The 26,540-nt window shown below is 46.9% G+C and overlaps 2 protein-coding genes across 2 annotated transcripts; one reads left to right on the top strand and one right to left on the bottom strand.

Annotated features, from left to right (window-relative positions):
* Nucleotides 1-1,345: 1,345 nt before the first annotated feature.
* Nucleotides 1,346-18,630, bottom strand: LOC146187011 (uncharacterized). The gene is made up of 4 exons (XM_084607547.1): nt 18,522-18,630; nt 18,372-18,456; nt 12,721-12,930; nt 1,346-1,570 (listed from the first exon to the last, which is right to left on the bottom strand). Exons 2-4 carry the CDS (start codon nt 18,429-18,431, stop codon nt 1,388-1,390), a joined length of 453 nt encoding a protein of 150 aa, XP_084463673.1. The 5' UTR covers nt 18,432-18,456; nt 18,522-18,630; the 3' UTR covers nt 1,346-1,387.
* A 204-nt stretch (nt 18,631-18,834) lies between these two features.
* Trs23 (trafficking protein particle complex subunit 4-like protein Trs23) lies at nt 18,835-22,753 on the top strand. Its single transcript, XM_084607546.1, has 2 exons — nt 18,835-19,433; nt 22,054-22,753. The coding sequence occupies exons 1-2, from the start codon at nt 19,153-19,155 to the stop codon at nt 22,433-22,435; spliced, it is 663 nt and encodes a 220-aa protein (XP_084463672.1). The 5' UTR covers nt 18,835-19,152; the 3' UTR covers nt 22,436-22,753.
* Nucleotides 22,754-26,540: the final 3,787 nt, after the last annotated feature.

The following is a 26,540-nucleotide window of genomic DNA, read 5'->3' as shown; positions in this document are numbered from 1 at the left end:
CGTAACTTTCTGAATATATTCGAAAATTACCAAACACTGAAAAGTTTCTAATTCTCCGCAGTTTTACCACTCTCATGCTTCACAGTAATGCTTGACTGCATGACTGCAGTGAAGCATCCTAAAGTGTAAATAAGGTATAATAAATACAGCCGCCGGGGCCACTTTGTGAAGAGGGCCTTCTTGGCAGTATGAATAAAATATGTGATGAAATTGGAAAAACGCTGTTCTCACTTGGGTTTCATCTGATGCATATCTGCAAGGTTTCTTCTGAAGAGGGGGGGGGGGGGGGGGGGGGCGGGGAGCAAATGCCCCTTTTGCATTCCCCTGCCAATGCATAAGGAGGGGGGTTTCATCTCAAATGCAGACAACCATTGTGGAGGTGCACAGCAGATAAAATTACTGTGATGCAAATGCTTTTCGGCAGTTTTTTCAGGCCCTTATGACAATTTGAGCTTCCAGTTAATTCGGACATTTCTGGTCCTTTCAAGGCACTAATAGAGTTTGCTGTATTAAGCAGCGATGTAACACAAAAAGCCGGGTATATGGAATCCTGTATAAAATTTATTTTAAATTTTTCAGTAGGGCAGCACGTCTGCACAGTTCGTCTAATTTTGTTTGCAAATACTATGTGCATTCTGAAATAAGAGAAACAATGTTTGCTAGATTTTAATTTTTCATTTCACTAATCAGTTCTTTGATTTGATATTTGAAGGAATTTTTTTACCACAATGGTATTCGAATATCTCAATATTTGCACACCCCTAAAGATTTTTTCACTGAATCATCGGTATAGTTTGTGACAGCTCTAAGCATAACAGTTGCTGTGAGTGAAAAAAGCAAAAACAAAAAACAATTTGCCATGTTTTGCTGCCAGTTTATATCAAATATAGATTCGTAATTTCCGATTGCTAGAAGGTGTGCAAACCACACTTTCACTATTCGAGAATGGTAGCAGTGTGGCACAAATCGATTAGCGAATTCTGTTCAAAAAGTGAAATTTTGAGAGCTCAGTGTGCTGTTTTCAGGTGTGATGGTTTACCGTTGTAGCCTCATCAGATGTGGATGAGGGTGTTGAGGACAGTCGCTGCACCAGGGATACATATTAGGGCTGGGGTTCCACTGGCTGCTTTTGTGGATTCCGCAAGCCCACACACTAGCTGCTGTTTCTGCCTTAGGCGCGTTACAGTGTGCACTGCTTCTGTTTACACTTTTTTTCACCTCTGCTGGCCCTTTCGCGCAGAGTGCCCAAGATCAAGGGAAACAAGTGGTCAGGGTATGTCATGTGAAGGGCTGTTAGGAAGGTAAATGTGGTGCAGGATTGATTGGAGGTCAGCAGGAGAGGAGGTGCACTACCAAAACAGTTTTATTGCCCCACAACAACAGCCGGTCATTTGATGACTGACACCATCTCTTGAACGTGTGGTTTCTTGTGCGAGCCATCACAGTAAGGCCGGTTGCCGGTCTGCTTGCAGTTGCAGAACCAATAGGAACGTGTCTCCTCCGCCACAAACCGCACAGGCTTCAGGGTAATCTTGAGGTGCGGATTCCTGTGGCTCCCATCACAGAATGGCTGCGATACCAAGGGAATTTGTTGACACTATAGCACATGCACAAGTGATGATGACAAGAACACAAGCACCACGCTGACGAACATAGAAGGACAGGTACTGGGCTGCTAAGAGCGATGATGGAGGGGGGTACATTTGGAATAATGAAGGCACCAGTTGCATACACTAAAAAGGGCTGAACAAGCTACTGGCTAAAGAAGGCTACGGTCAGAAATTGTCCACTCCTCTTTATCTTTGGAGTCATGCCAACAACAAAAGGCTTGAGTTGCTCCCAGTGATGGCTCTCACCATAAAACTACAGCAGACTTTTTTCTTCCATTTGCACGAGCTTGGGACCAATACAAAAGTGCGTGAACAATATAAGGAGGGAGAGTGTTACATGATAATAGTTCTATTGTCACTCTTGCCACCAACACTGAGTGTGGTTTCTGACCTACTGTGTCAATGTCAAACTGATGTGTCAAACTGTGTCAAATGTCATTGTTAACAACACTGCTCAATGCTATCAGTAAACATCACACAGCAGTGACAACAGGCATGCAGCCATGGCACAGGCGAGTAGCTGCAATACAGTTTTCAAGCATTCAGTACAGAAGGGTAGATATAAGCATAAAAGAAGCCAACACTCAGAGGAGCTCAACGAAAGCGGTGTTGGCCTAGTGGCTTGAGCAGCCGCCTCACAAGCGAGATGTGAAGGGTTCAATCACAGTGCCACCGGTTTTCTGATGGGCAGAGACTACCTCTGGCTCGATTCTGTGTCTCATCCCTCTGCACGCTGTCTCCACAGCATACTGGGTGCCCCTTCCAAACCATAGATAGCATCACACTAGAGTGTCTGCTGTGGCTATGGCAGATTTCTGTCATGGGATGTCTGCTAGTAGCCATTGGTAAACTAGGCGTGAGCAAATCTCCTGACTTGGCACTCCAGCCTTTGTGCGGAGCTGCAAAGCCTAAAACCACCTCAAAGTCTCTAAGTACCTGGTTTGGTCTGCAAGAAGGTGCAAAGTGCACTCAGCATAAATGAATATACATTTATATGCATAGATGTCATCCATTCAGTGCTTGTCCACTTGCTCAGGAGGCTGCATCAGGAAGGGGGAGGATCATGCACCTGATTTCTGCCAGTGACTAACTCCCTTTATGACCACTTTTTGGCTACATATTCTTCACAGCGTACTCAATCAATGCCTGATGTTGCTTAACTTATGCTTACTACTTAGCTCCAGCATTTCTGCCATTTCTGTCCTACCTGCAGGATGACAGGCTTTCATGCTTTGGCATTTCTTGATCGGTCCTTTCTTCTCTTTGGAGAGGTTGCCAGTATGCTCTCTAGCTACCCTGTCCTCCACTTTTATAATGGCTCTGTGCATGAAGGCCTCCGTGCAATTTTTATGAGCATTTTGGCATACACTCTGACAGTGAACAACAAAGTGTTCTGGCTTCAGGCCTATTTCGTACTAAGGGAAGGTAGCATCGCGCTGTGTGTTCTTGTGCATTACCTGAATTTCTCGCAAGGATATACACACTACATGCTTTAGGCAAGTAATATTCATTTGCCTGCCGGCCTCAGCTAGCACAGGCTGTATAGCTTACCAAGATTGCTCGGAACAAAGTTTGTCACAAACTGTCAAAGTGTGAACTGTGTGACGTACATATTCCCAGCTATGCTTTCCGTAGTTCTTGTGGCTTCTAAGCCACCAAAAGCTACCTTTTAACCAAGCGATGAGCTGAATACAGCATCCACTGAGTTCGCCCTGCAGAGTATGTCTGTTGGTGATATGTGAAACTCGTGAGTACATTTTCGGTTTACTGTGTAAGAAAGATGTCAACAAAGTTTATTGCTGCAATAATTGAGACTGGCATTTACTAGTTTGCTATCATTCATTTGTTGCTCAAGTTATGCTAAATTTAAGCAACAAAGGTTTGTTTACAATTAGTTTGCCAGTTCTACGTTTTGAATTTTGTGCCCATGTTCTAATGTCCCTCGCAATATGCATGTCTGCTAAAACGGTATGCACAGGGCCAATAGTGGTAATGCTGTTCACTGTTAGACTTCATGCATCCAGTGAAGCAGGGCTGACGTGCCTGTGCTGATCCTGAAAAATGTTTTACCTGCCTTGTAGGTAATGGAACTTCTACTTGTCTAGTTGCATCATCTTCGGTTTAGGCGTCCTTTTTGAACAGGGATTTGCCTTCTAAGCACATGCAAGGCATGTGCTTAGATTGATCAAAATTAACGACACAAACAGTTAAGTGGAACAGTGCTCTGAATGAATAAGAAATACGACAGCATGTTGTTAATTCTATGAGTTATGGGTGTGAGAGGGACAGAGCCTTTTTTTTTTGCATGCTTTTTTTTCGATAAATTTTCTTTTATTGACGTTTCTCTTCGCACTGCAGCAGGCACTTTCAGTGCTTTCCATTTGTTGTTCCACTTGCAATAACTCTCCAGTTGTTGGCAGAGCTTATGCTGTCTCATCTATCGTCCTGTTTTCTGCGTTAAATTCATTAAGATATGCAGCATGTGCAGCTACACAGACACATGACTTACATGGCCTTGTAGCCTCTTGAGGCGACATACCATTCAGGAAGAAGCATTTTTTGTGGTTGCATTGAAAACAGCTTAAATTACAGCATGCCAGAATACCAGCTGGGAAATCGGCCGCCGTACCACACACTTTTGCTTCCCTCACAGTCTGTGGCAAAATACTACTTAAATAAAAATTTCAGAGCACCAGTGCCATGTTATGCTTCTTGTTTGCACCCAGATCAGTTACCATAATTTTCACTGTCCCCAGCGACAAAAACGTGAGTCTGCAAGGTCTCCAATCCAACGCACAGCTAGGATGCATGCAGCCGAACCAGCTGAGCGCATTAAGAACATGGCGGACGATGCAAGTCGTGCAGGAGAGGAGGCTGGGCAAGAGAACTTGTTGCGACTTAACAAAGCTGACCAAGGGACTTGGACTGGCAAAACCCTGCACGTAACATGCATCACCAGCAACTTTCTTTTCCCATCACTCTTGCCTCCCGTCAAGGAATAATTGTGCTTTCCCACTTTGTAAGGCAAACTTCCCCTTTGTGTTTTACAGGCTGGCTTTTCAGGCATACAGCACCATTTGAAAGGGCACAAGTAGCTGGCTTTAGCACCACTTACAGTCAGAAAGGTAGAAAATGGTATCTTTGGATTGAGAACTGTAACTTATGAATTTATACATTACAGTGGTACAGATTTCCAGCTCCTTGGCAAGCGCCACATTCCCTAGGTTAATCAGGTTCTTCCACTTACAACATCCCTAATAAACCATCCTCCATAAAAAACCATGTACAAGTGGCAGGAAAAAACTTGCGACAACACTTAAGCTTTGACTTTAAGGGTATGATGAGATAGTGTTAATGGATTCCATTCACTGGCTCTCCTTGTGGATCCTTGTTCGTGTAAATGAACTCTTGTACTCACCCAATTACTGACCCGTTAATTTGTTCCTAATATCTCACACATAATCTTTGGCATATAGTCGTATGTGAAAGGCCACCCAGCATAGATATTAGGCCTTGCTTAACCAAGCATTACAAACGTGCCAGTGTAGACAAGGGGTATTGAGTCAGACTCAGAATACAAGGTTCTTGGAAAGCTCGATTTTGATCTCACCCCCTCCCCTATCTGCAAGAAGAGACCAGAGTAAGCATCCCTTGCAAAATCGGCCATGTCATGTAGATGTGTGACACCAGGCAACCGAATTAGTGCCTGGACATGCCAGCCACCTGCCAGAGCCACGGACATGATTTTTCACTCGCAATGCCAGCGCCGGATTTTCCAGAGAATGGAGCCTTTCACGCTACTGTGCAAAAACTGATGTCTTCTGGTTCTCACAATGGGTTGGTATGCAGACTGCACAATGTGCAGCTCTCTCATTCAACATGCCAGAACAAGGTAAGCACACTTCCAAAACTAAACTCGCCCTGTAGTTTTTAAGCACTAACTTTAACTATTATGTCCTTAGTTAATGTTATGGTACAGGATCTCCTTTTTTCAAAAACAGCTTCATTCTGTTAAGTTCAGGATTTCACGCTATTTCGAGTTGCGTTTTACTTGGTCTTTCGAACTGTGGAGCAATGATTGGCGAGGAGTGCCTCTGCAGTTTCCCGGGGTTCGTCTGACAGAGAAGTCAGAAAGATTCCAAGTCATGGACATGGACTATGCGCTCATCGCATGTGGTAGCGGCGGCAGCGCGCATGACTACAACTAGCTGGGCGAGGCCGGCTCTCATTCCGATAGTCTGGCGGGTCATGGCTCGACTTCGTCCTAAGTAAGCTGCTCAGCTCTGCCTGGACAGGACGAGCGGTCCTATAGTAAAGGGGTCTCCCTGACCCTGAAGGTATTGTCCCTAGGGATAAGAGGAAGGAGGAGAGGGAGTTAAGCTCCCTCTCTGCATGCTCTCCCACCCGCTGCTTCTCGCACCATCTAGCCTACGCGGCCGTTACTGCGTGTGTCGCTAGTGCTGCCACTTCTCGTGCATAAGCACAAGCCTCTCATTTTATTTTTGTAACATCACAATCTCAAAAAAAAAAAACAAAACTGAGTGTCCTCGCTCGCACTACATCACTAATATACATACAAAAAATGCCAACAAAAAATGCACATCGAGTGTTCACGTTCAGGGATGTCGCTAATTATTCGCATCACAATATCACGCATGGTGTCCACCTACTGTTGTTAAGTGCTCCACAATACTTTAGAGCACTGTATTAATAGTTGTTAAATAAAGTCATCCTTTTGTGGCTTCACAAGCAGCCTGCGAGGTCTAGAGTCCCACATGTTAGTCGAGGCTGTTATCAGTGGAGTCCTGGTGGGTAGTGGAAAACCTTCTGTGTCGTAGAATTCTTCTTTGCCACTTTCACTTTCACAGCTGTCACAATGGTTATAGTGTTCACTGTTTTAGTGGAAAACCTTCTGCGTCGAAGAATTCTTTTTTGCCACTTTCACAGCTGTCACAATGGTTATAGTGTTCACTGTTTGCTACCCGCGTTTGCACTTCACTTCCCGTTGCCGGTCCAGGGTCGCGCCTTTCACGGGCACTATCACTACCACCATCACAATCACTGGCATTGTTTTTTTGCTGTAGTCGATTGGTACCATCCGCTGATTCTGCTGTCACTGTTTCTGCCGCCACCAGCCCATGGCCATGTTTTTTGCGATCACTATCACTGTCAATATCACTATCACTCACACTGCTTTCCTGCTGCAGTCGCTTTTTAGCTCCATCCGCTGCTGACCTCGCCCTTGCTGGTGCCTCCCGTCTTCGTTGCTGGCGCGGTCTCTCTTGCGGGTTTGACCGTGGACTCATCGTCGAGTGCAGTGCTGCTTGCTAGCGGAACATTATCCTCAGCGAAATTTCGAGTAATGTACGGTTTAAGCCGTTCCACATTTACAATATCCCGTTTTCCTCGTTTCGACTGTACGTCCCAGTCATTCTTAGAGGTCCGTCTCATTATTCGAAATGACCCATTATAAGGATGAAGAAATTTCGTAGTCTGCCCGTGTTTTGAGGTTGGCATTCGAATGTAGACTAGATAACCTGAGGTGAAGCTCTGGGTTATACCGCTGTCACACGGGCACGGCTGAACTCCTTTTAACTACCTTCAACCAAGGTAGTCTTTATCTCAATGGAGATACGCGTGTGTCACACAGCAGTCCTTTAGGAAAGGAAGTTTAAGGAAGTTCCTAGCGTAAGGAGTTCTGATCATCTCCCTAGAGCAGGTAAAGGGAGTACTCTGGTTCCCTGTGAGCTTCAGTGCAGGTGTTAAAAAAATGCATATGCATTAATTTTGAATTTATAACTAATTTTAATACTGTAGCACAACGCAAAGCATGGAAAAAAGTAAATGTGCAAATATCCAAGCATGCACGCAAGAATTTCGCAAGCATATTGTGGCCAGCAGAACAGACAAACCCGATATGGTAGTAAACGTAACAGCGCATTCCTTTCACATGAATCAAGATATATTTATATTTTAAAGCCAATTTAAACTGTTGAAAAGAAAGCAGCTAAAAATTATTTTACGTTTTTAACTTGATCATTTTATATGCATAAACAAAACAAACAGCGCTTAATGGGACCCCGACGGCGTCTCGGAGAAGCTGGTTCTTAGCTGTGTGACATGGCGGCAACTCCTTTAGGGCTGAACTCCCTCCATTGTCTTATATGGAAAAGAAGTTCGAGGGAGTTGGGACTTGCCCGTGTGACAGAAGTATTAGTCTTCCAGCGTCGTAACATTCCTTGCTGTTTTTCTTAAGCTCATGGTTCCGTACGAGTTCTCTGGCCTCTTCTCAGCACGCAGCGACGTTGTCCAGGTTGCTTCTGGTCTCTTGCGGGAGCCCTAGTGCAGCGTCAACGGGCAAGGTTGGTTCTCTGCCGTGGAGAAGGCAGAACGAGGAGTATCCAGTTGTTTCGTGTACTGAAGAGTTGTACGCAAAGATGGCGTGCTGTAGAAACTGGTCCCAACCTCGGTGATGGGTGGAGACATACTTTCTGATCATTACTGCCATTGTTTGGTTGAATCTCTCGCAAAGACCATTGGTTTGTGCATGGTACGCTGTGGTGCGGGCGTGGTTAGTACTCGTCAGCCGGAAGAGTTCTTCCATCATTTCAGCAGTGAAGTGGCGTCCCCGATCGGTGATGTGCGCCATGCTTTAAAACCATCAAGTCAATAATATGCTGCATAGGCTGCCGTTGCCTCAGGTGTGGCCACTGCTTCTACCCATTTCCTGTAGTAGTCTATCATAACGAATATGTATTTGTTGTTGTCTCGGGATTCTGTTAGCGGGCCCACAAAATCCATTCCAACTTGCTGAAGCGGGTGCATAGTCGGGGGAAGGGGTTGTAGTTCGCTTGCTGGCTTCAGTATTGGTCATGTTTCTTGCTTGACAGTCAGCGCAGGACTGGACGTAGTGTGCAATCTCAAAGAACGCTTTTGGTCAAAAATATCGCTGGCAGATTTTCTTCAGTGTACTGTCCGTTTTACTCCTAGGTGACCAGCCGTGACGTCATCGTGGCACGTGGCTAGGATTTCGCGTCGTAGGCTTCTTGGCACAGCAAGTGCCAGTCTTTCCTCAGTAAACCTCTTGGCCCTTCGATACAGCGTACCGTTCACGAGGGAAAAAGGTCAGCAATCTTCTTTCCCCTCTTTCCCACAGGCTGATCCGGCTCGCGGAGGTACCTGGTGATTAGCCGTAAGAATGGGTCTTGAAGCTGAAGCTTCCCAATGTCCTCCTGAGACACCACGAAGAGCGGGAGCTCCTCTTCGTCCTCAGGAGCGGGACCATAAGGCAACCTAGAGAATGCGTCAGCGTTCATATTCTTTGTGCCCAGTCGGTGTCTTAGCGTGAGGTTGAACCTCCGCAACATCAGACTCCATCGGATGAGGCGTCTATTTGGGTCTTTACTGACATTAGCCATGTGAGGCTAGCTTGATCTGTGACAACTGTAACCGGTGAGCCGAATATGTACGGTTGGAACTGCTTTGTGGTATATACAACAGCCAAGCATTCTTGTTCTGTCATGCTGTAGTTCGCCTCTGCTTTAAGTGACGACTAGCATATCCGATAAACTCTTCTCTGTGGTCTTTCTGCACCAGCACTGCGCCGATCCCGTAACTGCAGGCGTCAGTATGGAGCTCGATGGGCAGTGTGGGAATGAATAGTCGGAGGACTCGGTTACTGGTTAGCCAGGCCTTCAATGTGTTGAAAGATTCCTGGCACCCGTAAGTCCATGCGAACTTTGTGTCCATCTTGGTGAGCTCGTTCAGCGGCCATGAAAGACGAGCAAAATCTTTGACGAACCTCCAGTAATAACCGCACAGGCCCAGGAAAAACTTATTTTCGGCTTGTAGGAGCTTTTGTTCCACAGATGGCACGAATGCTATTCGGATCTGGACGAATGGTTTGTCCGCTGATGATGTGGCCAAGATATCGGATGATGCTGAAAGCTTTGTTGCATTTGCTTGATTGAAGTCGGGGTCCTGCTTCGTCAATGCATTGGAAAATCTCACGCAGGTTTTGCAAATGTCCTTCTAATGTTCGGGAAAATACAATAATGTCGTTATACCAGGAAGATCTTCCATAGCTGGTGTGCCAGAACCTTATTTATTGTGCACTGCAATGTTGAGGGGGTGTTGCACAAACCGAACGGTTCCACACTGAACTAGTAGAGTCCGGTTCCTGTAGCAAATGCAGTCTTCTCTTTGTCCTGTTCCTTAATTGGAACCTGCCAGTAACTGGATGCCAAATCGAGTGTGGAAAAGAATTTAGCTTCCTGTAGCCTGTCCATAATGTTGTCCATGCGAAATAGCGAGTATACACCTTTCTTGGTAACGGTGTTGACTTTGCGGAAGTCAACGCAAAACCGCCATGATCCATTGCGCTTGTGTACTAGCACTATTGGTGACGGCCATGCACTCAATGAAGCCCGAATAACTTTCTTTACCAGCATCTCGGCGACCTCATCGTCAATGGCTTTTCGCTCGTATGCGGAGTATTGGTAGGGATTCTGGTGGATTGGGCAGGCTGTCTCGGCAGGACTTCGTGTTCTGCGATGTTTGTGTGCCCAATGGGACCCTGTTTTGTAGAAAAGATGTGGTTGTATTCTTTTACCAGGTCCTGGAACCTCTGCCTGGCTTCAGACGGCAGCTCTTTGCCTAGCTGGACTCATACACTCTTGATTACTGGGCAGAGAAATGCTGAGAGCTGTCTTGCTGATGGTGGTGGCTCGTCCAATAGTTGTACCCTTTGGTACTGTGAGAGAGGTGATGTCCGGTTTGGTCATACGGACGTAACCTATCTGGTTGTCAACAGCCGTCAGGGTCCGGGCAACACTAGGTCCTAATGTCTGTCTTGGCTGAGTGAGCGATTCGACCAAGGCCCTTGAGCTGCAATTCCTCTAAGCACAGTACACGTGTCATATCAGGTGAGTCGCGGGTACCGTCTTGATTGAGGCATAATGCCAACTGCCATCCCTGCATGGTATCATTCTCTGGTGGCAGCAACCGTGATGAGTTGTGTCTGATGGAATGTTGCGTAAACCGAATCCTCATGTTTGCTACCGGGTCGGTCTGCAGGACTCTGCTGTACCGGTTTCACGACTGGTGCGAGGCCGGAGCTTGCTGTGCCTGGTTTTCTGGACATTGGCGCATGATGTGGGCAGGTCGGTTGCACCGGAAGCAAACTACCTGCCCTCCCTGTGTCCTTGAGCCACATGGCGGGAACAGTTGATGGTCACGTTGCCCGAGGTGATCCACAGCTGCAGTCACGGTGCACAGGGTCTCTTGCATGGCCTCTAACACAGTATCAGTGCCCTTGTTTTGAGGGTTTTCATGACCCATGACGGCCAGGTGCGTAGAGGACCTGTGGTGGGGTGCCTGCAGCATGAAGGGAGGTTGCCAGCTTTTGACTGAAGGACATTACCGGGTGCCCAGTTGGGATACCTGGCAGCGGGTGCGTCGGCATGGACATAACAGCATGGCGTGCCATGGCTCCTACGTATGTCAGGCGCTGCAGATATTCTAGGAACTCTTGCGTGGAGCTGGGGTTAGAAATGGCCACGCGTTCCATCATTTCAGGTCACAAGCCACGGAGTAAGTACCGAAGCTTTTCTGCATCCATCATCGCCGCGTTGGCCCGTCCACATAGCTGCAGCACCCCAGCCGTGTACTGCTGTGAGGTCTCCCCTGGCTACTGCTTGCGTTTCTGTAGGCGAATTTACGCCCACTCTTGTACATGCGTGCCTGCAAAGGTCGCACGTAGTGCCTTTTGCCAGTCTGATCATGTTTCCGGTGTTTGTTCCCACAGTGCTGTCATGTACCAGGCCTGTGTGATGTCCACGAGAGCAAAAACACTAGGTTGTCCGCTTTTTGTTCGTCTGTCCATGTGAGTGATCGGCCGTCCCTCTCATATATATGGAGCCAACCCTCTAGGTCTTCACCAGCTGTCCCTTTAGACACAGGAGGTGGCGTGAATGCCCTCATTGACGGCGTGTTTTGTTGATCGTTCATCGTTGGTTGGTCGTTGGCAGGAATGACGCGGTTTCTTAAAACTCTTTCCACTGTGGGCATCAGCTGCTAATTTTTTTTGCGACTGCGATAGCCTGCTCACAAACAGCGAATAAATCGTTGAAGCGCTCGTCCAAATTGCGGCTTTTCTCTTCTCCTTTGAAGTGCTTCCTGTATTCAAACCCCAATATTTGCGCAACTATGTTTCCACGGTATCGCCGAGTGGTTGCCTTCCCTATTTTCTTTTTTTGTCCATATCGGGGACCTTAGGAGCACCTCCACCACTTGTTACGTGTTTAGGATTTCGTGCTATTTCGAGTTGTGTTTTACTCTGTCTTTTGGACTGGGGAGCAGTGCCTGGCGAGTAGTGCCTCGACAAAGTTTCCCACGGTTTGTCCGATAGAGGAGTCACAGAGATTCTAAATCATGGACATGAACTACGTGCTCATCGCATGTGATGGCGGCAGTGTGTACGACTACAACTAGCTGGGTGGGGCCGGTTCTTGTTCCGATAGTCTGGCGGGTCGTGCCTCGACTTCGTCATGAGAGTAAACTGCTCGGCTCTGCCTGGGCGGGACGAGTGGTCCTCTTTTTAAGGAGTCTCCCTGAACCTGAAGGTATTGTGCGAAAGGATAAGAGGAAGGGGGAGAGGGAGTTAAGTTCCCTCGCTGCGTGCTCTCCCGCCCGCTGCTTTTCGTGCCATCTAGCCTACACGGCCGTTACTGTGTGTGTAGCTGGTGCTGCCACCTCTCGTGCATGAGCGCAAGCCTCTTATTTTATTTTTGTAACAATTCATCACTTTGCACTGAATGGTTATGGCGGAGACTCAGGGATGTGTGCATCACAGTTCTGTTAGGAGCATGGCTGGTAGTGAGGACAGCTTATGGAAGCAGCTTCCAGTGAAAGTAACGTGTTTATGACTGCTATGCCTATTGATCCCTTGTAAATACGACAAGGCTTGCTGAGGCAGCACCTGACAGTGGCTACTTAGTGCACAGTCAATCAAACTGCAAAGCAGAGGGGAGCTATGCAAATTTGTTATTCACCTGAAATATTTAATTGTCACAGTTTCATCACCCCACAAAGACGGGAGGGGCAGGAGTACCTGCATGTGGCTGAATCCGCAGGTGCACCAGTGGTAGACGTTGCCCTTCTTCACCTCAAACCGGAACGGCTTTTTGTCATAGACGCGTCCGGTGCCCGGCTGTTTGTAGGCCGAGTGGTACGCCTGCTCCGGACGTGGCTGCAGCTCAGGGAAATCAGTGCTGCTGCTGCTACTCCGGCACAGCGCAGGTTGCCAATGGCCAGTGGTCACCTGCAGCCCCAGAGTGGAGAGAGGTGGCAACACGAGAAAATTCCAGCTAGATGCCCCATGGTATGCAGCTATAACAAGTCAATAGAGCTGCATTTATAGCAGGCAGCAATGGATCTATTGATATACACTGTGGTATTGAATTCCTTTCTGTTCTATAAAGAAACACTTGAAATCAAGAGCCTCTATGCTATCAGAAATCTACGCCACCTAATGAATACCTTGCTTATGAAGTACACATTAGACCCAAATTAATATCTGTGCAACCCTGATCAACATTACCCTACGGCGCCCGCCGACGCTATAAAGCGGAGGCGCTGAGATCAGTGTTAGAAAAAAATAAAGATGTACAGCGCGTGCTCGGAGCGCAAGCACGGCACGGGCTGTTCAGAATGAGAAGCCTGCCGAAACTCACTACAGCGTATTTGGCCGTGAGCTGCTTGCCATCCACTCCACCATCCAGCACTATCGCCACTTCTTGGAGGGCCAGCCATTTTACATTCTCACGGACAATAAGCCTCTGGTGTATGTGTTCCGTATGAACTCTTCGAAGTACTTCGCCCGTGAAATTCGTCAGCTGGCCTACATATCGGAGTTGACAACCGATATTCGACATATCAAAGGCACCAACAACGAGGCAGCTGACTCACTTTCACGCATTACCACCATCGGCGTGTCTTCACCTGCTGTGGATTGGCAATCTCTGGCCCGGGCGCAGCTCGAAGACCCTGAGCTGCAAGCCCTGCGTGCCCACCCCCGAGGCCTCCGTTTGCAGCTCATGCCTCATCTGTTTGTACCCGGATAGCTCTGGTGCGACATATCATCGGCTCTACCGCGACCGTTCATCCTGGAGGCCTTTTGTAGTGCCATTTTCCATTCCCTCCACGACATCTGCCATCCTAGCATTCGAGCCACGCAGCGCCTCGTAACCCAGTGGTACGTCTGGCCAAACATTAACACCGACGTTTGCCAGTGGGCCCGCTCGTGCCTTGCTTGCCAGTCTGCCAAAGTGACATACCATACCAAGACTCCCCCTCAGGCTTTCCTGCCGCCTGGATTGCGCTTTGACCATATTCATCTTGACCTGGCTGGACTGCTTCTCCCCTCTCAGGGCTACAAGTATATTCTGACGATGGTTGACCGCTTCACCCGTTGGCCCGAAGCCGTGCCAATTCCGGACATTACTGCGCAAACAGTTTTTAGAGTTTTCGTTTTAACGTGGTTTCCCGATTCAGCTGCCCCGGCATTGTTACCACAGGTTGGGCCACTAGTTCGAATGTGCCCTCTTCACTTCGCTCACATGGCTACTCGGCACTAAACGCTGCCGCACCACATCATACCATCCCTGTGCCAACGGCATGGTCGAGCAGCTCCATCGCCAGCTCAAGGCTGGCCTCATTGCGCGGCTGGATCGCGAGCACTGGGTCGACCACCTCCCTATGGTGCTCCTAGGCCTACGTGCCGTCCTGCGTCGTGACCTTGGCTGTTCGGTGGCCGAACTCATCTTCGGTACATCCCTGCGGCTTCCCGGAGACTTGTTCATACCTTCGGCTCCCTCGTCCCAGGCCCTACAATACCTTCATCACCTACAAGACTGTCTTCAGCATCTGCGCCCAGTGCCGCCTCGCTCATCTGCCCATTAAGTCTTTGTACACCCAGACCTTGCTTCCTCGACGCATGTGTTTCTCAGGCGAGACGCTGTAAAGGCGCCTCTCACCCCCTCATACGACAGCCCGTACCGCGTCCTCAACAGGACGACAAAGTCAGCGACAATCCTGCAGGAAAGTCGTGAAGAGGTCGTCTCTCTAGATTGCCTCAAACCCGCGTACCTCGAGACACCTCCCCAGGAGCTCCCCTCAGATGTTCCTGGCTTATCTGCAGACCTGCTTGCCGCCGTGGCAACCCCATCTCTGCCGCGTCGGAGCATACATTTCGCCGTTCCATCTAAGCGAGGGGCCCTATAGCGCCCGCCGACGCTATAAAGCGGTGGCGCTGAGATCAGTGTTAGATGAAAATAAAGATTTACAGCGCGTGCTCGGAGCGCAAGCACGGCATGGGCTGTTCAGAATGAGAAGCCTGCCACGCTGACGCTGGTCATCTTGCTCTGTGCTCCATCGCAACAACCCAATCAAATTACTTGAAAAAGGCTAGCCTCATCTGCTAAGAACGTGATACATAGGCTAGTGTTACTGACAAGATGTCCTTTACTCATTAGTTCATCGAACGAATCACTCCATTCTGTATTACAATCTCCCGACTTTTGAACCTCCTTTTCAATTCCATCTGTTTGCATGGAGTGGTGCTGGGCTGCTTTTTTTCCTTTTCAACACGTACCAACCGGCTGTTTTTCCATGGCTGCTTGCTTTTCTGCCTCATAGTGAGTACTGGTAATATTTTTTTAATGTCCAGTAATTATTAAGGCAAAAGCCTTTATTGACCGTTTTATTATGGGCACTGCCATTTTGTGTAGGGGGCATCATCTAGTGGCTAAGTTGAGAACAACCGCCATGCTGGTATGTGTGGTCAAAGCCACAGAACAGGTGACAAGTAACGCACGTCAGCATTTCAGAGCTTTGACATTCAAATTTTTGCGCTTTGAAAGTATAGACTGAAAAAAAAGAAAGCTTTCCAGCAGCAGTCAAGTCATTCAGTCAGAAATTACCAAAATTTATGCGCCTGACCAGGTCGGCCAAACATAACAAGCCTGACTAAGTGTGTAATTTTTATGTGGTACAGAGAGGAGATAGCACACCACTGGCCTCATGGGCGATAATGCAAGCAATGCAGAGCAGCTTTCGATCTACTTTTTAATTTTTTAACCTTGAATGATTTCCAGACACGGGCTATGGTAACAGCTTTGGCTGTGAAAGCAAGCAAATGTAGCCATTTTATGACATTTTTAGGAACAATCAAGCTACATTTTTTTGGTCCAATGATCGTGCATATAGTCTGTTTACTGGCTTGAGCAGCTACTGCATAGAGTTCTCATACCTCCACGGGGTTCTATTCATAACGATCCATTATTCATTTCAGAAGCATTTACTCTACCCTAGGTCACTATTGGGTAGCAGCAGCTGCATTGGTTATCTAGCAATAGGATTTCAGCATTGTGTGCATGACTCAGCTACCAGTTTGCCAGTATGTGCAGCGAGTGGCGATGACTGTCATCAAAGGCAGGAGTTGCTATCCTGAAATATCTGTGACTGGCTGCTATCTGTGTTCATCTAATGCTGCTGTCACATTGATCTATAAGCCAGATGAAACAGAAAATGGACAATTGATCCGTATAGAATACTGGCCTCATGATAATGACCTTGGCGAAAGTTGCTTTCATGAACAATTATTTCATAGTGCATTTGCAAAATTTGCTTATTTTGGGGAATGGCTCCATCTCTTGTTGATACAGCGAAATGTTTTTGTAAACAGCAAGCAAAGATGAACGTCGCAGCGTTTTACGGCGGGATGAATCAACAGCTCTAATGTTTGCATGCCTCTTTCTAAACTGATGCCTAATAGTACTATTTCTTGCAATAAATGTGTCAATAAGGGAATGTAGATGTTACATGCCAGATTTCATTATCTTAGACATAGAAAAAGTGCTTCAGTGGACTCTCAGAGTTTTGCGTACCGGAGTCTTAATGCCGAAATTGTTAAAGCGTTCGCAGCGCTTCGTTACTTCGCGCAGAGCAGTACGTAATATGCTTATTTACGTTCAGGTGTCACAGTCTTTAAGGTGCAAGGTATTCTCAGAGGAAAACAATTATTCATGTTTAATAATTAGTTAAAAATGCAGAAAATGTCGCAATGTTTTCATTCGTGTAGTAGTTTTGAGGCGCCATGTCCACATACGTGGACGCGAACAAATTACAAATATTTTTCATAATCTTTTTGAATTCTGCTTGGCCTACTGACCATGCCTGGTGCAAAAAAAAATATTTACTTTCAGAAAATTTAATTGGCACCTGAAGGAAATGGATATATATATATATTGTTACGTATATGCTACCAAAGAGGACGACGATAGAAAACTGAGTGAGAGACGACGAAGCTGAAGAAACCGTTGGGACTTGCCTGAACATTTGCTGTGTTCTGCTCTGCTGTGCTGTGAGCACTTGCCCATCACCTGCTGTGGTTTCCTGTGCTAGCCTTCTGCCCCGTATCAATATATATATTACTTAGCGGTATTTGCTGGTCGTGCTGAGGATAAAGAAGTGCGACAGATTCCCAGAAGAAGACGACTTAGACAGGTGCTGAGATCTGTGCTGTGATCATCGTTAGTGGTGCGGACAGCTGTCTGACTGTGAATCTTCCCCATAACATCTCTCTCTCTATATATATATATATATATATATATTTTAGCACTGTTTCACTGAATAATGAATTCAGTACCACTCTATTAGGCACCGTTGTCTGTGAGTGAGACGCATGTTCGTTCACGTTTTCATAACCCCCCCCCCCCCCTCCCCTCCCCTCAGGTGAGTGCACCGAAATATTTTTGTTTTTGTCAGATGGCATTTCGTAAATTTTTGTCGCGAAGAATATCATTTGCTTGCGACTTAACGGCTGCTTGTTAAACAGGTAGTTCTTCCTGTCCTTTCTCTACAAACACTGCGTTCTGAACTCGCATGAATGGCTGCCAAGGTGAAACTTTTGGTTGGTGCTTGAAATTCAGAGGCCACTCTTTTTCGCCCGATTGAAAGACTTGCAGCGGGAACAGCTTACATTCACACACACACCACCACTGTTAATCTTTTCATCTTCTGTCTACTGTCATCATTATTTTGTTAATTAGAACAAAACAGTAAAGAAAAGAGCCACGACACTTGCTAGCAACAGTCGCGGCCGCAGAAATGAAACGAACAGGGAGGGGAAGGAAAGACTCGGGGGCGAAAAAAATGTGAAGATAGCGCACCGCTCGTATCAGCTGAGCTATTCAAAACGCTTTGTGTGCAAAAGACCGGATAGCGCGCGCGCTTTCTCCACAGAATGCCCTGCTGCTAGCTACTTTCGCATGCACACATACCAGAGAGAAGTAACGCTGCGCGCTCCGATTACAAGCTATTTTTCTCCTCGTTAGTGTGCCAAATGTGTGTACAAAAAGCAACGCTAATATGGTTAAAGTGATACAGTGTAGTGATCGATATTTAGTGATAAGGGGTAAGTAGTTGGTGATTAGCGATAGGGGTTAGTGATTGATGATTAGTTATAACGGGTGAGTGATTGGTGGTTAGATATATGGGGCCTGGTGATTGATGGTTAGTGACACTACAATGGCATTACCGTATGTATAAAGCCACAATCAACGCCTTCGAACGTGATCCTACTACCTTCGAAGAAAGGCGCTGCAAGCTCGACCATCGACCACGCGGTGAGTTACTCGAAAGACACAAGGGGCAACAGTGACTTTTCGCAAAAAGCAAAGCACATGCGGCAGTTGCACTCACCTGCACCAAAGGTGAAACGATGCGACTCCATCCGCTCACATGCCACCGGATCAATGCCATGGCACTGCGTGAAGTGCCCCGATACCTACACTGCGGCAGAGTATGTTAGGGAAATTAGATTTTTTTTTTTTTCCAGTAACTAATACTGACCACAAGTGTGCAACCGCCGGGCATAGACGGCATGCACCCGACCATCCGACCGCATGAACACGCGCGTGCTTGGAAGCTGTACCTGGCTGTACCAAGGGCAAATCTCACGACACCCTGGCCCTGGGCTGCGAAACTGGAACTAGAGCAGTTGTTGCCGGATTCTACGCCTTTTTTTATATACTTAGGTGGTGTGCTCCATTTCACTGATTTTTAACAAATATTAAATTTTTATTATTGTATAACTATATTAACTTGAGTACGTACTTTGGGGCGGGCTTTGACGAACCGATGAAAAAACTTCACGGCCAAGAGGAGTCAGCGGCGAAGTCTTGCTGGGTCAGTTGGGCTAGTTGGATAGCAGTGCGGTTTTGTGCGGCAGGCTGCGTATTGTGGCGTTGTGCGATACAGTGCGTGACCACGACCGAGATACTTTTGTCATTGTTACAGAAAATCAACCACGGACCAAGGGGATCTACCTCTTCACGACCGGATTGAAACTGTCCATTAGCTATGCGAAACCTACAGCTACGGGTAGGACCGTAGTGACCGTGATAGACCCTGACAAATGCCGTTGTCGTAAGGGTGGCGAAAGCTTTTTCGGTCGAACGAGCAAAGCGGAGCGGCAGCGATCATGCCCGTGTACAGCGTTTACATCGTAAGCAAGTCGGGGGGCCTAATCTTCCACAGCGACTTCCCAAGCATGCCCCGCGTCGAGGTGGAGAAGACTTTCAGCTACCCGCTCGACATTACCCTTTCATACCAGAACGTGCTCAAGCGCGTTGTGGTGGTGTTCGGCCAGCGAGACGGGATCTGCGTCGGCCACGCTGTCATGGCTGTCAACGGAGTCGCCGTGAACGGCCGGCTGCTCGAGGACGGCCGCGACGTTGAGGCTGTCGTGGCCGACGAGGCCAAGTACGTACGCCCCGCCCCCATTTCCCTCTAAAGCAACGATACAATTTCAGCATACCTTGTGCAGCGTTTATTAAACATTCGATCTTGATGACATAATCATTAAATACAAAACACGAAAGGAATTAAAAAAGAAAACAGGGCTGATGAAATTCTAATATTCACAAAATGGGGAAGATGACTATGTTTAACTTTCAATGATAAAAAATCTAAATAAAGTACACAGTCGGTAAAACCTATGCATTGATTTGGTTTGGTTTGTGGGGCTATGAGAGACGCCGTAGTAGAGGACTCCGGAAATTTCGACTGCCTGGGGTTCTTTAACGTGCACTGACATCGCACAGCACACGGGCACCTTGCTTTTCGCCTCCATCGAAAAGCAGCCGCCGAGCCTATGCATTGAGGTCACCAGTAATACTTGTGTCTTTCGGGAAGCTCCAAAAACTTTGCTTTACTTATGTGTATATACAGTATATTGCGTTTTATCGTGAACACTTAAAAAAATTTTCCCGCTTCAACCACTGATTTGTTGGCGGTGAAATTGCGCGCAGAGCTTGTGTATAACGATAACTTTTGTATCGTGGCAAGTTTTACAATGATATTCGGTTTAGCCTTGAATGATGCTAAACTAATCACCTACGTAGAAATCGACGCACCAAAACCCACAAAAGCCATCTTCTTGCTGGACAGCGTTGGTGGCGCCATCTCTACTGTAGTTGAAAGCGTCACGACAAGGTGCTGATGAGGGCTTTGCAAGGTACGCGGGCCGTTTGAATACGCTGTTGCGTCATTTGCAAATAAAATTGCTCCACTAGCATAGGAAATAAGCGAGAAAACTCAATTCAAGAATTAGCAATGTCGTCCTCAGCTGCTCAGGACTGCTTGATGTCTTCCACTAAAGCAGACTGATCAGTTGAATTTGATAAAATCACCCGACAAAGCATAAGAGTTAAAACAATGCCTTTTTATTCGTAAAACCGCATTAAACCAGTTGTATGTGATATTTATTCGCATTAAACCAGTTGTATGTGATATTTATTCGCTAAGTTGGACGCAGTGTTCAAAGTGCTTCAGTTGAAGCAGACGAAATGCTTGAAATGGCGTATTCTAACAGGCAGCGAATGCAATGGTTAGATGGCATCCTCGAGGCACTGCAGATGAAGTTATGTGATGTTAGGAAGATAGTGAGAGACCGGAAAGCGCGGCGTGACATGGTCCATAGGGTCACGAAGAGTCGGACACGACTGAACTGAACTGATACCTTGCAATGCCCCCATTGGCGCCTTGTCGTGATGCTTTCAACTGATGTAAAGAGATGGCGCCACCAATGCTCTTCAGCGAGAAGATGGCTTTTGCAGCTTTTGGTGCGTCAATTTCTATGTAGGTGATTACAGTTTTGCATCATGCACAGCTGAACCGAGTAATGATTGTTGTAAAACTTGCTACGATACAAAAGTTACCGGTATACGCAAGCTCTGTGCGCAGTTTTACCGCAAACGAGACAGTGGTTGAAGCGGAAAAATTTTTGAAATGTTCACGTTAAAAACGCAAAATACTGTATGTTAATCACCTTTTGCATTTCACTTACTTATTGGCACTGTGTTCTTGTTTCCAAGACTGGCATGATGCACACAAAAACTTCGTAAACTAAATATATAAATTACAGGAGTCCATGATTGAAGACATTTGAGGTCCTTTGCTAGTTACATACAAAGGCACACAGTTGCTCAAGGACTGCGCGACAGAATATGCAATTATGAGAACACACAACTATATCTCACACTGCATAAGAACAGATGTGGCATATGTAAGGACAGTCTCATTGCTGGGATGGCACCGCTCATCAATTGTACATCTAAGAAATGCAAAATACTTGAAGTAGTTCTTTATAGAACTTTATTTTCTTGAAGAATTTTTGTACTAGTTACATCTTTACCCCACAGGACTGTCACATTGTATTACTGTTGAAAAGTTCAGTAATCCTTCTTTGAAAACTGTCCTGTGAAAAAATGAAATCGTATTGTGAAATAGACACCGAAAAAGGGGAGTTGAATTTTCAGAAAACTAAAACAGAAAAGTCCAACCCCTAAATATAACAGAGTCATAGGACTGTGACATATACACAGATTTATTACTACATACAAGCTCGCATGGGCAACCGACTAGGAAGGACACACAACAGAGAACACTTGTTGTATCCATTGTCCGCTCGCATTGTAACCGAAGTTTCTACTCATTTGTTCCTAGAACTTTCTCATATTTCGTCGACATGCAGCATTTTGTGCCTGTTCAGAATACTTCAAAATGACAAATATGCCTGCAGACTTTAGTTTCCGGGATGTCATTGCTGCATTTTCGACTGACTTTTTATTTATGTCTAGTTACTTTTCACCCTGAATAAAAATAGTATGTTCAACAAATTGTGGTACATTAATGCAGCACAAACATTACAAAGACACATGAAAAAGACAAAACATTGTTTTTTCATTTAAAAAGCTACAAGTTGCAGTTTCCTCTGCTGCAAAATTTGCTGCATATGTTGTTGTCTTTTCCACCGCTGCACCTTACATTTTGTATGAAAGAATTAGCTCAGAGAGATGGTGTCTTCCTTGTTCTGGCGCAGCTACCCATTGAGCATCCGGTTTGGCCGACCTCGGCTGACGACCAATGAACGCATTGTTCTCGCCAGCACCTTCCACTCGTTTTATGCCATCGCCTCGCAGCTGTCTCCGGAGCCCAAGTCATCGGGCATCGAGGTTTTGGAGGCGGGTGCTTTCCGCCTGCACTGCTACCAAACCGTAACAGGCATCAAATTCATTGTGCTGGCAGACGCTCGGCAGTCGGCCTTGGAGCCCCTGCTGCGGCGGCTATTTGAGCTGTATGCCGACTACGCCCTGAAGAACCCCTTCTACTCGCTCGAGATGCCGATACGGTGCGAGCTCTTCGACACCAACCTTCAGGCTGCGGTGGAGCAGATGGAGCGTACAGGCATCAGCAATGTCTGAATTGAACTAATTCTTGGGACAGCCTCGATATCTCTTCAACCTAGAGTCATCGCATTTGTACACTTGGTGACAAAAGCTTATGGGCTACATGACTCGTGAGAAAGGTGATTGTGAACGATACATGTTAGTGTGTCATTTTCAAGCTGTGTGCCAGGGCTATGCAGACAAAAGTGATTTTCAACTAAGTGCACACCCCTGAAACTTTCAGTGCTGATATTGGTGTTTATCCTTGAAAGCCTCTTTGCAAAGCGTGTACATAGCTTGCAGTTGTGTGTTGCATAGCCTCCAAGCATTAAACATTGAGAAATGTCTGTGGCAGTACCCTGTCCATGAAGATATTTTGTTGTAAATTTGCTGAGGATGACACTTGAGACGACTCAGGGACAAAGGTGACTATCCTTGAGAGTTGCGCTGCTGGAAAGTGATGTGATCAGATCACACCAACATAGCATTGCATTCTACTTTCGACAACCTTCCGCCAAGCAAAATCACCATGTGCTACTTAACACAGCAGCCACCTTAGTCTATGTCGTCCACTGCTATGTTTGCCTTCTCTTCAAGCCTGTCATTATTCTGAAAGCCCCTAGTCTTCCCATCAGTTTTTTTTTTTTTTCAACCCTAGCCTCCTATATTTTCCATGCCTGGTCGTTCACTCTAACTCATCCATTCAAGATTGCTATCAAAAAGCCCAGTTTTCAAATGCAGCTTTGCAACGCATGCCAAAAAGTATCAACTAGGTTTTTACTGCTATGAGCAGATTTCTGCAATAAGGTGCTTACATCTGCAAGACCTCGGCTTCGTGCGCTGTGCATAGTTCTGCGTTGAGATATGTGCTTGTGATTCTGACGATTCGATGCATGCACCTAATTGATTGTGGACAAACACCTCATTCATTCATTGCGGTGAGCACCTAGTTTGTCGCTCAATGCAAAGTGGCACTAAAGCCATGTCCTCCTTGGTAAACTATTGACATCTTTTTCCTTCTCCTCTTCCTCCTGGGGGACTACAACCTGATCATGGTGTGTTTGTGCTGGCACTTACAAGAGTTTTCGCGCTTACCTTAAACGATAGATGTCCAACTGTCAGTCGCGTTGTGTCCCAGAAAACTATTTCTCTTACATAGAAATTTGAATCTAGCCATTCAGTCTAATTCATCAGAATGACGATTTTGATGGGTGCCGCATGGCCATCACTGAAACAAGCAAAGAAACACATAGTATAAGCGACCGTGCGCCAATGGTGGTGAAAGACTTTTAATCACTCTAAAGGAGTATCTATATGGAGGTATGATTGGACTGACCCTTAGGGAGCTTGTCCTCACAAGCACTGTAGGCTAGAGCAGCCAAGCAGAGACGCCTCCTAGTTTTCCCAGGTATGGTTGGGGTTAGGGGAATAGCAGGGTTATATGGGAAGGCCCACACCACATGGTAGATGTACAAATACTTCGTACAGTGCGGACAGCTGTCTGCGGAACAAGGATCAAAATATTTTGAAGCTGCAGGGCAGCAAAATATTGGTATAAAGGTGCAGCAGAAGCCGCTCCTTCGCTTTTGAAAGGTTTTTACACGAGCGGGGATAAAGACCTTGGCTATATTGATAACCGTGTGCCGAAGCTTCGCTCCCTTTCTGAATGTGGCGTATCATAGTCGCACAAAGAGTGACTTAACGTTTTACATTAGAGTCACTGGTGTGGGGGTTCTTACGAAGCCGTCGAGCCTCTTCTGAGGTCTAGGCCGCACACACCGAGCTTCCGCGATCGCACACCACGGGCAGCCGTTCTCACGGCCGCAAAGTGGTAATGCGAAGTACGACACAACACAGAACAGAACTTTTCCCGGAACCAGATGTTTATTGGGTCTTCCCAAAAGAACGCTGGTGATGAACTTGCTGGCGACCCTATCCTTTTGGATGGGTCCTGACAGTTAGAAGGGCAAGATGGCGACAACAAAGAAGTAGAGCGGGGAGGTATTTACCTTGCTTCTTTCCGTTGTCGCGGCTCGCTGATCTTGCCCTTTGTCCTATTTCGGGTCGTGATCGTTACACTGGAGAATGACTTGCATAGGTGCAAGATGGGCAGGCACACATATGCGTCTGCGCGCTGCCCAAAGACGGCGCAAATTTCTCCGCGCAGTGCTTGCAAAACACAGTGTGACGTAAGATGCACAGGCGAAGGCGACGAATCTCACAAGGAAAGCTGACAAATGAATCAAAGAGCATTCAGAAAAAAAAAACAAAAAAAAAAAAACAATTGAGCCGCGCAACTAAGGAAGCCTCTATAACTCTTTAAAGTTCAGTGGGTTTTTGACGGGCACTGAAACAAATGATCGTAAATTGTAGCAATATCGAATGTGGCATGATCCATTTGACGATAAACGCACATTCTTCAAATAGCGCCAAAATTACCCGTGGCGAAAGGGAGTGAGGTGGGGGGGGGGGGTTGGAAATAAAATGCAGATGATCTCAGATACATCAAAATCAAATATCACGAAATATTTCGATATGTCGATTATTCGATATATAAAAAAATGCCAATAGAAGGAGCTCCTTTGTAACCTAGGACCGTGAACACGGTGTGCCCACGACAGTGGCGTGCTTATTGCAATGATGGACCGCCCGCCGACGTACTGGCAGCACACCCGCGAAGCGTTTGCGCGCGCCAGGCGTCACAGAGATAGGCGCACCGGGAGCAGCTCCACGTGCCGCTCCGTGGGCGCGAGAGCGTCCTATGAATATTGTGTAGGCGCAGATTGGTGCGTCGGAGATCGTACTGTTCATATGTTGCACTTGCACCTCGCTGCGCGTGGTATAACTGCCGTTTTAAGATTGACATAAAAGCTTCTGTGAGCTGTGCCTTGAGAGAAGCCGTTGCTTATTATAAGAGGTCTAATTCTATTCCTAAGGCACTGTAAAAATGACTAACTTAAAATAGGGTACACTCAATTTCTTCGTCTCCTTCAGCAGCGAAGAAGGCCAAGCGAGCCACCGCAATCCTTCGGCCAGCCTAGGTGGCTTCACCACACAGTATTCGTACACCCAACGCAAGCTTCTCTGCATGACAGAAGTGCCGCGTTGAAAACAAGCACGCAAGACCGAATGCCACTTTCAAGCAGACACATCGTTCTCTTCACCAAGCGGTTTCAGAGAGTGTTGCCATCAAGTGTCCAAGGCTGCGCATGAAAAATCGTGGGGGTGTCATTAAACGAGAGGCACTTACAGCAACACGGCATGCAGTTAGATATATTGAATGCTATATATACTTAAAGGTCCACGGAAACGGCCCCCAAGAAGCCACTGATAAACGTGTTCCGTGTGTAGAACCACGGCCGCTCAATGGAGGCGCACTTGGTGCGGCCCGTCGCGTCGCGCCTCAATGGCTGGGGAAGCGCGTATTGGGAGAAGTTACAGTTTCCGCCGCGGGGGCGCCACCACTCCAGGACAAGGCGCCGCCGGCACGGGCGAGCAGACGACGCGGAAGGAGTGCGCTGGCTGGGTTGGCGCGTGTTATCGTTTTGACTACTCAGCATAACCGCGTGGTTCTGATAGTTCTGCATGCGTGTCATCGGTGCCTGTGTCAACAGCGTCCTAAGCGTATGCAGCACCATGCCAGGCAACTGCTGTGCGCCGCTGTGCACCACGAAAGCAAGAAAAGATCGGTTACCGTGGGTTCCCGTGCGATTCACAACGTCGAGCAGCATGGCTGAAAAACATATCTCGGGAAGGTTAGGACGGAAAAGGAAGCCGGTGGGAGCCGAGTGACAAGTCACTGGTATACTCACTGCACTTCACAGATGACGATTACAGGAAGAACATAAAACTGAAGATCCTGCTTCCTTCAGCTGTCCCCTCCGTGTCCCCGAACTGCCCACATTACAAGTTGAGTTACTCATGCGGGCTCATGTTGAGCCAAACAACCTTGAAAAAATTAATGTGCGCTAGTCAATAGCTTTATTTTCCCCACTTGTTATAGCTACACTTCATTTCCTCCTGGACAACCCCCCGTGTTATCCTGTGTGTTTCAAGATAGCTGCGCCACGATCACTTTTATGACGATGATATCAAAATGGTATGCCTTGCCCAACATCGCATAAGTGAAGCCATAGAGACA

The sequence above is a fragment of the Amblyomma maculatum genome, chromosome 6, assembly GCF_055883805.1.
Source record: "Amblyomma maculatum isolate TAMU_Amacu chromosome 6, ASM5588380v1, whole genome shotgun sequence".
Taxonomy (NCBI): domain Eukaryota; kingdom Metazoa; phylum Arthropoda; class Arachnida; order Ixodida; family Ixodidae; genus Amblyomma; species Amblyomma maculatum.
This window is presented reverse-complemented; position numbering and strand designations above follow the sequence as displayed.